Source organism: Hippichthys cyanospilos, chromosome 21 (assembly GCF_059441005.1).
Source record: "Hippichthys cyanospilos isolate Australia breed blue-spotted pipefish chromosome 21, RoL_Hcya_1.0, whole genome shotgun sequence".
Lineage (NCBI taxonomy): Eukaryota > Metazoa > Chordata > Actinopteri > Syngnathiformes > Syngnathidae > Hippichthys > Hippichthys cyanospilos.
The window spans coordinates 5,567,877-5,584,163 of NC_142389.1; the positions used below are offsets into that span (position 1 = coordinate 5,567,877).

Sequence of the window (16,287 nt, forward strand, 5' to 3'; positions counted from 1 at the left end):
TTTCGTTTTTAAATTTCCTTTTGTTTTCTATTCAAACCTAACTTGTATTACATGGGTAATAATTAAAGGTCTTATTTGAATAGTATTGTGATGTTGGCTCATTTTAATTGTACAAATATGATGATTTATTTTTTTTTACAGTGCATTTGAGTTTGCCCAGTCTTTCAAAAGTGTGTCTTTAAATACCCAGGACACAATCTAAAAAATAAAATGCATTTACGATAGAATATTTTGCCGTTTTTAATCAAGTGTTGCATGTAAGTGTGCCCTTTTGTTATACATCTGGCTAGAAAGAAATGTTTTTAACATAAAAAAAACATTGAATGTTTAGTTTATTATCATATTACAGTACTGTGCATGTTTCAATGTTTTTCCCTAAACTCCTATGAGGTTTATCAGTTCTCAGAATCACCACACAGACTCTGGGCCCTTTGTCTTTATTTGAATAACAAAATGGACATCCTAGACAGAAGTTAACAATACAAAACCTACAAAAAAAAAAAAAAATGAGAGCGACATCCTCGTTTGTTCGACAGGTAACAACTGTACAGTATAAATGATACAATACTGCGTATATATAATCTTTTTTTTAATTCATCATCTATTTTTGGCACTTTGACCACAAAATGCTAATGGAAAAGGGACCCAAAAAGTTCCTGACGGCCGTTTTCGCCGCCATCGTCACAGTCGTTCAATTTTAAAATGGGGCTTTGTTTCCTTCCCACAAAAAAAAACAAAAACAGTGTCACACCAGGTGGGATTTAAAAACAAAATACTTAAGTCAGTGACATTGAAATTTGGTGCAGCTTTTAAGCATGTGAAGCAACCAAAACAAGCAAATGTAGGACAAAAAAATGTGACATGAGCGTGGGGTAACCGTCACATCCCATTACGCCATTTTGTGGCGTGACTGCATAGTGATGCATGTGTGGTCCTGGTCTAGTATAAATACACACTTTTTTGTCCTTTCAAGTAAAAGAAAAACATCACATTGTAATAATTCACAATTTTTTTCACAAAAGTGAATCCATAATAAAAGAATGGAATACTATACATAACCTGGAAACTGCTCTTTTTGTTTTTGTGTATGTTGATTTGGGGAAAAAATATAGTTAAGCCCTAAATGATTCGCCTGCTGGTTAACTTTTGAGTTCATGGGATTTTTTTTCTTTTTTTAAACGAAGAAAGAAATACTGTATATTATTGTTATATTATTATTTTTTATATTTAAGTTGAAGCATTTTTATTTTTATTTTGTGGAAAAAAATGACTATAAAACTACAAATATTTAGAAAATTGCAAAAATGTTTCAATTTCATTACAGTGGTGAAAATTGTATTTTAAGATGCAGTAATTTTTTTGGATTAATAAATGTATTGAAAATAAAATAAATGTTAAATATTTTCACAGGTCGTATTTTACAGGTCAATACAGCAAAAGAGACCTTTTTTTTTTTTTTTTGCACCACCACCATCGAGCTCAAGTTAGGTAGTTTCTTAATTCTAACAACAAATAAAACCACATAAGAGCATATGAATTTTTTTTTCATATGAATAGGTCTTCTTATCGTCTCTAAATGTCCGGCAAGCAGGCTTCTCATTTGGGGCTTGACTATGTAATGTTCCTCCCAAAAAATGTGCGTTTAAATCCTTCTGGAATTAGGGAAAAAAATAAACAAACAAAAAATAAACAAACTACATTTCCCAAGATGCTCCACTTCCAGTACTTGTCATCCACTGACTCTTTCCAACTCAAAAAGCACAGCAGCAAACATGGATTCAGTGCAGTTCCGTACCTCCTAAATTCACTTTTTTTTTTCTTTAACAAGTCCTGCATGTACAGCAATGCAGTTCTTCAAAGGTGTCCTTCAATTGGTGGTGGTAATTTTTTTTTCAATGATGAACTAACGCAAAAAAGAGGTGAGAGGAAGAGAGGTGATCCGGCCATCTACTGGCCGGCGCTGCTCGGGTCGCACTGCAGCAGCCTTACAATGGACGGGTCGTTCCTGGCGCCCTCCACAAACTCCTCCAGGGACAATTTACCTGGATGAATTAAAAATAAATACATAAAAATGAAGGCGTGTTTGACAATTTCTGAGACAGCATGAGTTTTCAACTTTTGAGTTCTTACCGATACCAATAACTGATACCACTAGTGCCTGTTTTCTGACATTTCATAAAAAAGGTTTAAATTGCCTTAAAACAATGGATATATGAACATAAAAGATGCAGCAACACATGTAGACAGACACTTTTTTAAATGAACTAATTTACTCTCAGAGTGAGATGTTTTTCAGTATTTTGACTGATCTTGCAAGGCGTACGTACGTATTGGGTAGACAAGGACTATGCTTCTTAGGACGAACTGTATATATACGTTTTGTTTATTTAGTGAGTTACTGACGCCCTAGTTTTAGTTCGTTTTGGTTTTGCAAGTAAACTCACACAATAAAAAATCTAGAAAAAGTTTTACCATCTCGATTCGTGTCCATCTGCCTGAAGATCTTATCTGTGCGTTTCTCGGGCGTCGACTCGTCCTCCGGCATCTTCATCACCGAGGAGACCATCTTGTAAATGGCCTGCGCAGAAGAGAGCCGGATTTCAAAGTCGTTTTCAGGACTAGTTAGTAACCAGCGAGAAGTGCATGTTGCGAAAACGATTATTTCGGGGGGGGGGGGGAAGAGCTCACTCACCGTGACAATCTCCAGCATCTCCGCCTTGCTGATGTAGCCGTTACCGTCTAGGTCGTACATGCTGAAGGCCCACTTGAGCTTCTGGTCCAGGCGGCCGCGGGACGTGACGCTCAGCGCGATGATGAACTCCCGGAAGTCGATGGTGCCGTCGCCGTTGGCGTCGAAGGTTCGGAAGACGTGCTCGGCGAACTTGGAGGCGTCCCCGTACGGGAAGAAGTTGGCGTAGATCTTTTTGAACTCCTCCATGGACAGGGCACCGCTGGGGCAATCCCGCAGGAAGCCCTTGTACCATTCAGTGATCTCGTACTCGGTGAAGTCCGTGTTCTCCATCAGGTCTTGCATGACGTCGGGGCGGAGCTTGCTGTTCTGTTTGCCCATGGTTGACGGCAGAAGGGACGGTGCGGAGCGAGATTGCGGAGGTGGTTTCAGACGGCTGAAAGAACCGGCAGGAACGTTGTTAGGCCCATCAAATAAAACTCAGAGACGCCGCAGATGTCAATTAACTCATTCACTGTGTGATTGATCATCGGTGAATCGTATCTTGAAGCAATTGAGACAAAACGGTCCCTAGCTCACCAAACCTAACACCAAGAAGGTCACACCAAGTTGGATTAAGAACATCGGTTTTTAGTCTGCGCAACTCCGGTTGGGAACATTCTAAAAGAAGCGGCGACGAGATGGGACGGGTGGACTGAACATCCCTCAAAGCAGACGCCAGAAGTAACCGAGCTATTTCTGACGCCGCTAAGACTCTTACCCGCACTTTCAGGACAAGCCAGACCCTGTTACATAATCGCGGCTTTGTCGAGACGGGCACGAGGGGCAATCGCACGGTCCAGCCGGTTCCCCCTCGGGTCGACCACCTCCTGAGGTTGAAGGCGCGATGCCACGCTAGCCGGCTTAACGCAAGACATCGACTGACTTTTTACCCTCCAGACACCTAAGACCTAAAGTGTTTCGGACCTTATACTACCAAAGACTTGAAATGTTTAAGACCGTTCTCCTACCAAAGACCTAAAATGTTTGAAACCTTCTACTATCAAGGAGCTGAATTGTTTGTGACCTGTACCACTAAAGACCTGAAATATTTGAGACCCTTAACAACCAAAGACCTGAAATATTTGAGAATCTCAATTATCAAAGACCTGAGATGTTTGGAGACCTTCTACCGAAGACCTAAAATATTTGACACCTTCTGCTACCGAAGAGCTGAAATTTTTGAGACCCTCTAGCGCCAAAGACCTGAAACATTTGATATCCTTGAGCCTATATTCAGCCAAGTTCAAACGTTAGTTCAATCTCAGAAAATGATTGATGGGCGTAATGAAGCAAACAATTGATCATTTGCTCGTTTAGCTAAGATATTTTGTGCGTTCCGAGTATATTTTTGTGCGTTTCGCCATTAACTATTCTTTTGTGTTAGCATTGTTGTAGCTTGTAACGCTTGCTTGTGTTAGCAGTTATGTTACAAGTACATCACAGACATTGCAATGGATCCTGAAAGAAATCCAGAATTTTGCTCTCGACAGAATTCTAGCGAAGATTTTCAAAAGATTTGGTCAAAATTATCATTGTTCATCCTTTGCAGAGAGCCAATGAGTCAATTCAATTGCGTAAACGCGAAGCTTTCCAGTTTAGTCCATGCTTGCTAGTAGCTTAAAGTCGTGTTGTCGTTCTTGATCGTCCTTGGTCTCTAGACCCGTCTCAAGACCTCTTTTTAAGGGTCTTGGTCTCGTCTGAAAATCTAAGGCAAGTCGGCCTTAAGAGTAAGTACCAATGTTCTTGGTACGTTCTGGTTGTTCAGTTGTGGACTTTGCCCCTCTGCCTGAACATCTTGTCTCCGTCTTACATAATAAGCAAGAGTCTCCATTTATAACCCACAGGTAAAGCCGAAGCAAAGAGCACCCGAGTTAATCCCCCTGGAAAGTGAGAGGCGTTTGGCGAGCGCATGACAAGGAGTGATACGATCTCCACCGGGGGGATGAGGGTTCTCCTTGTGACAGTCATACCGAGTCTGCTTGGTTTTGACTCGCTGAAGACGCCATCTGTTGGCATCATTCAAATTCTAGCCTCCGAATTCATGCTGGGTGGCTTCTAAATTGATCCGTCCGTGTGTGATTGGTTATTCTAACTGACATGATCTTAGTGTATCCCGGCCTACAAAGATGATTTCTAATGCTGTCAGAGTCCTGGATCTCTGTCTGACTCACTTGTAGGTTGTTCAAAGGCATACTTTGACGGCGTTCGGTTTCATGAGCGTATCACAACGTATTATCCAGTGGCATGAACATGAAAGTGCAACCCGACACTGAAAGACATTCAGAATCATAATGTAGTGAGATTTTAATCGGGTACCTGCAGGTAGCTGCATATCTAACTGAATGTTTTTTAATGCCAGGAACATTTTATTATTTCTTTTCAAATTGAGAGCAAATTGATTGGAACATGAAGCAACCTATTACTTAGGTGTGTTCTGGTGATTCTTTCAAGGTTTGCGTCGTTACTGACAATATTGCGTAGTCATAAAATCACAACGATGAATCTTTGTTTGCATTCCTGCTCACACTTTGATGTTTAAAGCGGTGATAGATGAAAGAGGAGAAAGTCAAAGTTCCAGTGATTCTAACATTGGTCTTTTCTGTAAAACAATACAATTACAGTATTTTTTTCTGTTTTAAAGCTTTTTTCTCATGGTTTGACCCCTATGGCTTGTCTAGTGCGGCGTAGCTAGCCACCCGGTACAGCAAAAGAGAGTATCTGTTCAAGGTGTCAATTTATGGAAATAATATGAAATAGAACTGAAAAGGTGGAAATCAATGGCTATATTCAAAACGAATTTTAAAAATCGAGAGTTAAAATTAGGTATAAATTGAAAAATGTTGTTTTTACCGTTGCGGCTTATAGTCTGAAAAACACAGTGATTCACAAATGATGCAATTTATATTTCTTTGATGAAGTTTATTTCTTGTTTGATTGTTCTGGTCTGAGACATGACATAGGGCTGAGCAATAATGGGGAAAAAAATAACAATCGTGATTATTTTGAATTATATTGAATTCATGATTAATAAAGTGATAGTGTTTGGTCAAAGTTCTACTAATTGTCCAGCGCTAGTAGGTCAGTGGTAACAACATTTCTGCCATCAAAAGAACACACTAAAACAAAGCAGGAAGTAGTGTGCATCACAAATGAATGGCATCTGTGTATTACATAACAAAGTCATACAAAGTTTTGCAAAGGAGTCAGAATTATGCAATTAGTTTCTTCATGTTCCAATTCTTTTGCTCTTAATTTGAAAATAAGCTGTACTATTCAGGTCACTAAATTGTCATTAAATTAGAGCTGCTGATACGTGCATAAAACTAATTAAAATCTAAAAGGTGTAATCATACCGATTTCCTTTGGTTTTATAAAGTATATAAAAATATGATAAATTACTCTGGTAATTGGAGCAACTTTAAAGTTTTATTGTGTGTTTAATTTTAACAAAAACTTCCCGATCAAGCCACAATACCCAACTCCGATTTGAGTACGGCTTCCTCTAAAGCGGCGCAAAGCGAAGAGATCAAACTCGGAGATAAGGCCACTCCAACCACTTTGAGTGCATCAATACCACTTCCTGTGTCACTTCCTGATGCTTGCCTCGCTACGCACACCTTTGTCTGACACCGGCAAGTCACTCACGCCGCTTTTAAACAAACAAGCAGTGTGCCGTGGGCGACATCTGCAAACCGGCCGGCGGACCGCTGTTTGGACAAACAGTGGCAGCAAACTGCTGGCGAGTAGCACAAAGAGGGCACTGTTTGTTTTAAACGTGAGCGGGCCCGCGTGGAAGGCGGAGAGGCCCAACCAGATTCCAGGCGACTGCAGCTGGAGTATCAAAACACGCTAACACTAAAACACTAAAAACGCCAGCTTTCGACGCTCAGATTTTTTGCGCGAATCGTCATCTCGAAGCGTTTCGTGAGACGCTTCCAAAAGCGGCTATTATCTCCGGCTCCACCCGCATTGGTTTTTCTGTTTTGCGTATGCATGTGGTTTGGACTTTATATTTAACTTTGCTCATGTTTTTAGGGTGACTATTTTCGGTTCTGGGTTACTATTTCACTTTTTACCACACTGTGTCATCAGCTTCGGCGGAATCGACTTCCTGTGAAGCTCGGTGGCCATTTTATTAGGTGGATCGACATGTAGATCAGATATGGGCAAAATTTGGGATCAATTTTTTTAGGGGTACAAATTATAATTATTTTAATAACTGATTAATCATTCGATTCGGGACGGGTGAATACCGAAGGCAAATATCGTATTGGGCCTTTTTCCAAGGTATCGTACTCGCCGTGGAAGCTAATACTAGTATACTACATAAAAAATATATATTAAAATTCATATCCCCATATTCGATTTTCCCAAATTAACACTGCCCTTAAATATTTTTTTTTCATTATTCCATTACTGCTTTGTATATATGTAATAAGCCAGAAAACAGACTGAAGTATTGATAATCATTTTCCAAAGTAAAAGCAGATGCTTGTAAATAGGGCTAAATAGATCAGAGAATACTTACTGCAGAGAGGCTAAATTTCTGGGGATTTCAGGTCTCTAAACTATTCATTAAAATAACCACTGTTTATCAATTAAACGGCGATTTCATAGTTGCGCTGCTAGTCCATAAGGGATTTCACGTAAAACAGTACCATATTTTTCAGACCATTGGGCACACTGGAATAAATGAAAATCCTTGACGCAAAAATCTAGTGCGTCTTGTAATTCAGTGCAACTTTGGTGTAGATGTCAGCATTTTAAGTTTGTTGAGGATGGATTGTCTTTTTCCTGCATCTGTTCGAAGTACAGAACAGAATATTGTGCCTTTGAAAGTAAGTTTATTATTATTATTGCTGTAGTAGTTGCCAGTTTACTAATGACCATTTCAACTTTGCTACACAGCAGTAACTTCACGAGCATGTTTTTGGAATGTGGCAAGAAGTAGGGGAAACCGATGAGAGATATTTTATAAACAATGCATGATCGCACAAATCACAAAATAGTTTCCTTGTGGTTTGATTCGTTTTTCTCCAAGAGCAAGGCTAAAAATGACAGAGGAACATCAAAAGGTTCCAAATTCAGTGCGTGCATTTGTTGGTCTTTTGATTCCAATAAATTAACATGCCAAAACTTAGAGAGTTTGGAGTGTTTCTTTATCCTAATTTATATCTTTTTAATGCACATGATGCTAATTTTGAGAGATTAAAAAAAACATTGCTCTCGTTGGGGCATACCAAACACACTCGATGAGCAGCCTCATCCGATTAGGCAGAAGTAGCTAAAGCTTTATCCGCTGCAAGAAACTTCTGCACGAGAGAAGCACGCATTATCGCAGAAATGAACTTTATCGAACTTATAGTCGACCTGTTAGCGTACCTGTGCAATCACAATACTACCAGGAAGCTACCAAAGTGCCTCGGAGACGGGGGGAGGAGAGCGATAGGACAGTCCAACTTACCTCGCTTTCAAGTCGCTGTGTGGAAGAGCCTCCGAAAAAAAGTGTCTTTAGTGGCCCATAACAAGGTGGGAAAAAAGTTTCCGAGGCGACAAGAGGGCGGCGACGGGTCGCGAGAAGCCACACGGGAAGCTGCGGTTCCCCGGCTGGGTCTCGGTCCAAACTCCGGCACTCGTTGTTGGCTTGTGACCGAACGTACACACTGCAAGCTGGGCAAGCCTCGAGGGGTGACGTCAAAGCCTGAGCGTCACGTGGGCAGAAGGCCGCCAATGAGAAGCCCCGTTGGCCTGGCAACACCAAAACCTAGCTGTTCATTTGATTGACATATTTGACAATACAATAGGGACACCTGTACAGTATCAAAAATAGTGTAAATATTGTTTTAATATTTAAATGGATAGATTTTTTTTAGCTAAAAATTACATTATTTTAATTTACCACAACTGAGCAAGCCTAGAAAATTGCATTATTTTACTTTATTGGCTACATTCAAGCATTGAATGATTTTTTTTTCCCTTTTTGATTTTTTTTTTTGTGCATTGCAGGATAAAATCAAGAGAGCCGCAAGTGAAAGTCACCAGCCTTTTGCAACGGTACAGGTGTCCTCGTGCGTGCACATTTGAAGCCACGCTTTGCCTTTAACTTAAGATGATTAACGGGACACAAAGCCAGTGGGGCTTAGTCAGCCGCTGTTCTCGGGCGTGTTTTCTTAATGGCCTTAGGAAGCACACTTAGAAACGTCCCTCCCTCAATCTGCTGAGTCAGCAGGCTGACCAGGATGATGGTGCTGACACATTGGATGCTGCTTTGAAATGAATCTTGATCGTTGCCTTCAAAAAGTGCTTTCCCAGAAGGCACGTGGAGCCCAATAAAAACTGATCGCAACATCAAAAGAAGTCAGTCCTTTGATGGTAGAAGTGCGGTATCGTTGTCATATTGGATAATCGTCATCAAGACATTTTGAAGGCCGTTTTGCCACCTGCTTGGAAACAAATAGAATGTGCTCACTAACAGAAGACATAGTGAAGTTAATAAGAGAATTAAACATGTCAGAAATGGTTCAATTTACAATTATGTGTTCTGTATATTTTGGGGAGGACTTTTTGATGGCAAACATTTGACTATTTTCAAATCATCATGTCAGTGGCTTGATCTCAAACCATTTTCACTTACTGAAACCAAAAGTGATGCCTGCAACACTGGAAACAAAGTTACAACTGAAGGTGTAATTTTTTTGTAACTTTTTTCATGTTAGCTGAATACTTTTGAGAGGACTTTTTGAAGGCTCAAAATTGACAGTTTTCCAATGATCACAGAATTGGCTTGATCTCAAATCGATAGAGTATGGATTTCACTCACTGAAGAGAAAAAAAAAAACGCCAGCAAGACTTGGAAAGAAGCTGCAACTGAAGGTCCGATTTACAATACTGTTACCGAAATATTTTTTGAGGACTTTTACAGGGCAAAAATTGGATTATTCTTCAGTGCTCATGTTATGACCTGATTTTCCAATCAAGCAAGTTTTCATTGATTGAAGACAAAAGTACTTTCTGAGGACAAAAGTGAAGTTGACAAGACTGACAAACAAGCCAGGATACTGCTGGAAATGTGAATTTCCCTACGGGGATGAATAAAGTATCTATCTATCTATCTATCTATCTATCTATCTATCTATCTATCTATCTATCTATCTATCTATCTATCTATCTATCTATCTATCTATCTATCTATCTATCTATCTATCTATCTATAAGATATCCTCTATAAAATGGCTGTAAAAGCAAAAAATGTACACTCAGTCATAGGATTTGTTATTCCATTTACTGTAATTCCCAACAATAATCTTCTATAGTATGAAGCATATAATCTGTTCTCAAAATGCTTGCATTAAAATGACATAACAACATCAATGCCTTTAATGGATGTCATGTCGCACGGCAGCATAATTCCACGCCATGTTTTCCTGTCGTTTGACAATGTAAAGATGTTGTGACCTTTAGCCACGTAATCCGTCGGGCTGGTTCGGTCCCCCGAGGGAGAGGACGTCTGAGTGCTGGGAAACGGCAGCCTCTGACTAATAGCTTTGCATAACATTGATCTGACCAGCTGTCTACCAAAGCGAAACCCCACCCCGCCGCCGCTCCCTACCAACAACACCACTAGTGGGTAGTAAGAAGATAGAAATACTTGATTACTTTTAGGTATCTGTACTTTGAGTGCAATGACCCATTTCAGCTGCATGTGTGTTAAAGTAACTGCCGTTTGAAGCTTTATCATAACTGTATGCTAATTTTCGTTAGTCTCTCTTTGGTGCGTCTCTTTATGTTAACATTAAGTTAGTAGACTTTCGCTTTCTCATAGTTTGGTTGAACATTCTAGTATTTAAATATAGGAGCCATTCACTTCTTCCTCGTATTCGACTTTAACCGTTTTTGTCTCATTTTCTTTCACGACTTTCACGCAATATTTTATCACACTCCTAGCAGTGTGGTAACTAAGTGGTCGTGGCATGTTGAACTTTGACATGTTGTCACCATCTGGGTGAAATTTCAGCTCCCTACGGTCTCCTTTCAATGTTTAGCCTTTGATGTGAAATGTCTTTGATGTAAAGGTGAAAGAATTGGACAAAATGTCACACAAGGCTTAAAGACTAGAATGTTCAATCAAATTGTGGAAAAATTAAATAGGTTTATGCTAACATAAGACAAAGCAGTACAGGCAGGCTGATGAAAATTTGCGTATGGTTCACTGTACTAAGTAATAAAGAGATACCTGACATAGCTACATCAGTACTGTGCTTGTACCTTGATTTTTCAAACATCAATGCTAATTTTTGCGAGCCTGGGTATGGCGATTCTCATTATAGGTTAGCGTTAAGTATTAGCGTTTGCATTAGCAACCTTGTGGTACTTGCGATCTGTTGAGTGTTTGGTTGGGTCTCACGGTAAAGCGCAAGACTACTTTTGCCACCTCGTGTAAACATTAGCGAACTTGGTGAGGCGGTCCCATGGCAGCGCATGGACGGCATCATTAGGTAACAGGGTTTCAGGGGGTGGGCGCGGGTGGGGTGGAGACATTGAGAGGCTGCACGGGTGGAGACAAGCCACCGAGCTCCTGTGATTATCTCTTACCTAACCGCTTAGTGTCAACCTTGGACCGCCTCCAATGATGGCCATTCACTGCCTTGAGATCTTCACGCATCAGATAATTGGACTCAAAGCAGGAACGCTCTTTCCTGCTTAGACAATATCTCCTCAAAAATTTGCTGTCCCTCAAATAAAAACCACTCAGTGATTAGAATTAGAATAAACATATCCTGAGTAACTGTAAAATGATACTTTCTGCTATCTGCTTACGTGCCTTAGTAGGAGCTGCTGTTTTGGTTAGCAAAGGACTTTGAATGGGGGGGCCCATTTACAGTGAGTCTCAGCACGCTTTAAATCACTCATGATAAGGGTTAAGTGCTGTTGTTTTGGTTAGCACCAATCTTCAAATAGGATCAACACTTTTGTGTTCTGTGCAGCAGCAATAATGTTAACTTTTCTTTCCAGATGGGAAAGTTAGACTGGGCTGACCTATTACTTCACCGCAGCGATCGCCATGCGTCACCGTCGGCGGACTTAACGCCCGAGTTTGACCGGATTACAGGTGACTTTCTTCTCAGGCGGGGGAACATGCTGAGCGATGGCATGTTGAGCTTCCTCGCAGGCACCCGTTAAGGAGATGGCAGGTGTGTTGGCATGTGTTTCGCAGGCTGGGATTGACCGACGCTTCTCATGCAGTGAAAGCCAAAACAACAGCTTTATATGTATATGTGTCACAATTTCAGGCGTCCATGAAAATGCATAGAATGGATCATCTTTTGCCTCATTTGAGCATCCCAAGTAAGTCCTGGTGCAAAGATGTCTCATGTTTTGGGGTGTAATGCATTTCATATTACTGTCTTGGTGAAACAAAATGAGACAATGAATAGACTGGTTCTCAGGAGGATATTTAGCACAATAAATCAATTTACATGAGCGTTCAGCAACCTTTTCGAGGCCTATAGTTACATGATCACAGTCGATGGATTTCTGCCATCTAGTGGTGGAACGCCTAATTTAGAAAACATCGACAGAGGTACACATGAAACTTTCTTTTCATCATTTAAACTGTTTTCATGGAGTATGAGAAACATTTTCGTATGTGTAGCATTTGATCACTTTATAAATGTTCTCTATTTTGATTAAAGCTATTTCAATAAATTGCAGTGAAGAAGAAATCGCTTCATATAATGCAAACATATTTCTAAAGGTTTTGTCAACACACCATTTAAAATTACGTTTTCCGTAGTGTCCATTTTGAAGATAAAGCTTGTTAAACATTAGGGTTGGAAGTATATGAGTTCGGTAGTTTAAAAGTTATTAATTAGTATAATTTCAACGCCCCACCCCCTCCTGTGAACACAGGACGCCCCCCCCCCCCCTTCACGTAGGCGAGCCACAAATTTCAACGTGCATCATTTTAATATTTCCCAAGCTCTTTTAACTGATGATAGATTAACCTGTCGACTGCCATGATAAGTTTCACCTTTTTCAATGTGACAAGGCTGTGCAGAACAGTAAGGGTGCGGAGGACTTTTCAGGTGGAGGGCAGGCATCAACATCATAAGGTAATGCACTACTCTGCCAAATTTTATTTTTAATCTGATCAATATGCAGTGGGTCAATGTCCAGATGGACCAATAAAGACCAATATTAGTGCCAATCTATTGAAGTATCCATTGACATGCTTTTAAAACAATTTTTTGCTTCTAAAATGACATATGAAGGTTACATCCAGCAGTTTTAATGAGAGTACAAACAAATAAACAAAATTATGTTAGATACTGAATCTAGTGGTTCAAAGTTCATTGATTTCAACAGGGAGCAATGATGCGTTTGCTTTTGGTAAATGTGCAACTGGTTGCAAACATGAAGTAAAAAGTAAAAGTGAAGCAAAAGTGTTGGCAGCTAGACCTTCCTCATAAGATACATTTTTCAAACCAACTCAGAATATTAATTTAAAAAAAAACGAATTATATATCAGTCATTTTTTATCATTTTTATCGTTTGTGCTTTCCAATGAGGTTATTTAATATTTGTGTGACTGGTTCTACCACTCAGTGTGTTTAAGTAAATCAATTGCTCAACGTTGTTTTCTTACATTCAGCTGGGTCGGCACACTTGGGGTGAAGTTTTTTTTCCAAACTCTTACTTTGAAATGTTGTTAATTTTTACTTTGAAATACCATAAACACGCATCCACTTCCGGGTCGGAGGGCACGCAAATCAGTTCCGTTAAGTATCCAAACAATAACAATCTCAAATTTTCCCCCGCGTTCATCGTTGAAATTCGATGATGCAGAAAAGTGATTGTAGCTATGAAAAATGTAGTCATCTTTTATATTATTATTGTTGACGCAAAATTGGTTTTAAAATTCGTGCAGCCTCGACGTTTTGTCTTATTGTTGTGCCCAAAACGTAAAAACAGTAAATTAAAAATCTACATTATTCTTATGCCTCATTTATGAAATTAGTAGACATTCTAAGAATATTTTAACTAGATATACTGGTGTTATTTTTTTAAATAAAAACAGTAATGAGCATGTTGAATTACTGCTTATTAAACTGGAATGCCAATACATTACATCTTTTTCGCTTCTTAAATACGTTGTTCAATGCCATTTGATTAAGTTGGTTCATTTATATAAATCAGCTCAGTATCCACCAAATGCTTATTTGTTGTATTTGATGTTGATCCTGATTTACATGCACGTAAATATCAGTAAAGCCACAGTGAACTAACGTTTAGGTTTTTCACAATCTATAGCTTTTAAACTGATTAACATTCATGTGGGGAAGTTATTTGAGTGTCATTTCTACAATTAATCCATAAACAATATTTTTCTACTTCTTTCCCAGGTGATGGGCGGCGACACACCGTGGGCTATGATCTCCGAGGTGGGCCAGGAGGGCATCCTGGAGCAGGCCATGGATATATTGACACAACACTTTAGGATCATCACTCACCAGGAGTACTTGAACAACCCGGGTGTGTATGGCCCCAAAATCCAAGCGCTGTTTATGTGGAACAAGCTCCCTGAGGCCACGCCGGCGCTGCTCGCCTCGCTACCGGCGCTCAAAGTGATTGCCAGCGGAGGGGCGGGATACGACCACCTGGACGTACCCTACATCACCCGCTTGGGGTTGAAGGTAGCCAACACGCCCGGGGTGGTCAGCGCGTGCACGGCAGATATGGCCATGGGGCTCCTCATTGCCTCGGCACGCAACATCGTTGAAGGTGATGGTCAGTTATGTCAAGAAAATTGAGTTTCAGGATCATCGTTTTATGATCCACTCATGTATGGTAAGCGTAGTATTATTTTTATTCCATGTGACGCCGGTGTCTTTGAAGGTCACCAAATTGTGATGGACCCCAAGACCGCCGTCCTTCCGCAGTGGCTGGGAAGCGTCGAAGTATCAGAGTCCACCCTGGGAATCATCGGAATGGGAAAGATCGGATACCAAATCGCTCAACGGGCCAAAGGATTTGACATGAAGATTTTATATCATAACAGAAACAGAAGGTAAAATACAGGAACCATATGCCCACATTTATTATATTAACTTCAAAAATTAACTCATTCAGTACCAGCCTATTTTAGACCCTCCTCAAGCCTAACAGAAAGTTAAAACAAAAAAAAAGTACCTATAAATAGATATCTGGTATTGAATTTATGGACTCCTCTAAGAAACATAAAAATGTTATTGAGAGTGAATGAGTACAATGTGAAAATCAAGAAAAATAAACACCTCCCAAGTAAATATCACTACTGTGTTTCAGCACATAATTTTTGTGGTTCTTAATTATATTTTGCCAACACCCCCTTGAAAAAGAAAACTTTTCGGGCCTCCCTCCCACTTGACACACTGACTTTAAAAAAGATTATAATCTTTAAAAATTGTCTTAAGCATACCTAAACCTGTATCCTTTTTAACATTAAAAAATGAAATGACTTAATCGTGCCACAGTGTTTATCAGAGATACGCCATCTTTTTTAGTAAACAGGGTATGTATGAATAGTAAAATTAACACCATCCTTCCACTCAGACAAAATAGGAAGTAACTGTACTTACTTTAGTTCTTAGATGAACAAAACAAATACCTCCCCTCTAATAAAAGTCTTCTCTGGATTTGAGGTTGAGTAAATACATTTCCAATACATTTTATCCTCACTTTGAGTGAATTTTGTCTCTCTCAGGAGCGCGGAGGAGGAGCAGGCGCTGGGGGCCACTTACTGCAGGAACATGGCCGACCTCCTGAGCCGCTCCGATTTTGTGATGCTGGCCGTGTGCCTGACTCCCGAGACCGCCGGTCTCATCGGCGCCAAGGAGCTTTCCCTCATGAAGCCCAGCGCCACGTTGGTCAACATCAGCAGAGGTGGGGTGTCTGAATGGCGTTTAGAATCAAAACAAAATGTCTTCTGATGAGGCCCCTGTTTGTTCAGGCGCGGTGGTGGACCAGGACGCGTTGGTCAAGGCTCTGCAAGGCGGGACCATACGAGCCGCTGCCTTGGATGTGACTTATCCCGAACCTCTTCCTAGGTTCTCACACTTAACTGCTGCACCTCAAATTGAAGCTCTGAGTGCCTTACATGCAATCAATCACGTTCTCTATTTTATTCAGGGGTCATCCTCTTCTCCGCCTTCCTAATGTCCTGATCACCCCTCACCATGGCACCAGTACCATCACCACCATCAGAAAGATGGTGCAGAAGATGGTGGAAAACGCCCTGGCTGCAATTAAAGGAGAAGCCATGCCCGATGAAGTGAAATGCTGATTTTTAGACACACGTTTGATTTCACTCTAGAGAGAGTTCAACAAAACACACTGCTGACATTAATCTTTACTTTGGATGGTTACGTAGATATTTGATGTTTTAGGATAATATAAAATGTTCTTAAATTGAATTTTCCCATGGTAAAGAATCTAATGAAAATGTAGAGTTATATTGTTGTTCTTCAACACTCACTTATCGCGAAGGTTACCTTCCAAAAAATACCTGCAACACATGA

At 40.2% G+C, this 16,287-nt stretch overlaps 2 protein-coding genes across 9 annotated transcripts; one reads left to right on the forward strand and one right to left on the reverse strand.

Moving 5' to 3' along the window:
- Positions 1–421: 421 nt before the first annotated feature.
- LOC148406297 (neurocalcin-delta B) lies at positions 422–8,402 on the reverse strand. Its single transcript, XM_088405009.1, has 4 exons — positions 8,196–8,402; positions 2,693–3,125; positions 2,473–2,578; positions 422–2,042 (listed from the first exon to the last, which is right to left on the reverse strand). The coding sequence occupies exons 2-4, from the start codon at positions 3,068–3,070 to the stop codon at positions 1,948–1,950; spliced, it is 579 nt and encodes a 192-aa protein (XP_088261135.1). The 5' UTR covers positions 3,071–3,125; positions 8,196–8,402; the 3' UTR covers positions 422–1,947.
- Positions 8,403–11,533: 3,131 nt separating this feature from the next.
- On the forward strand, positions 11,534–16,215 carry LOC148406298 (uncharacterized). Of its 8 annotated transcripts, XM_088404985.1 has the most exons (9): positions 11,535–11,611; positions 11,744–11,922; positions 12,022–12,076; positions 12,780–12,843; positions 14,134–14,518; positions 14,627–14,798; positions 15,474–15,652; positions 15,720–15,816; positions 15,899–16,215. In XM_088404985.1, the coding sequence occupies exons 5-9, from the start codon at positions 14,137–14,139 to the stop codon at positions 16,050–16,052; spliced, it is 984 nt and encodes a 327-aa protein (XP_088261111.1). In that variant the 5' UTR covers positions 11,535–11,611; positions 11,744–11,922; positions 12,022–12,076; positions 12,780–12,843; positions 14,134–14,136; the 3' UTR covers positions 16,053–16,215. The 8 variants fall into 8 exon arrangements, with proteins under 8 accessions (XP_088261114.1, XP_088261111.1, XP_088261115.1 ...); XM_088404988.1 differs by lacking the exon at positions 12,780–12,843 and having other exon boundaries at positions 11,534–11,611; XM_088404986.1 differs by lacking the exons at positions 11,535–11,611; positions 11,744–11,922 and having other exon boundaries at positions 11,960–12,076.
- Positions 16,216–16,287: the final 72 nt, after the last annotated feature.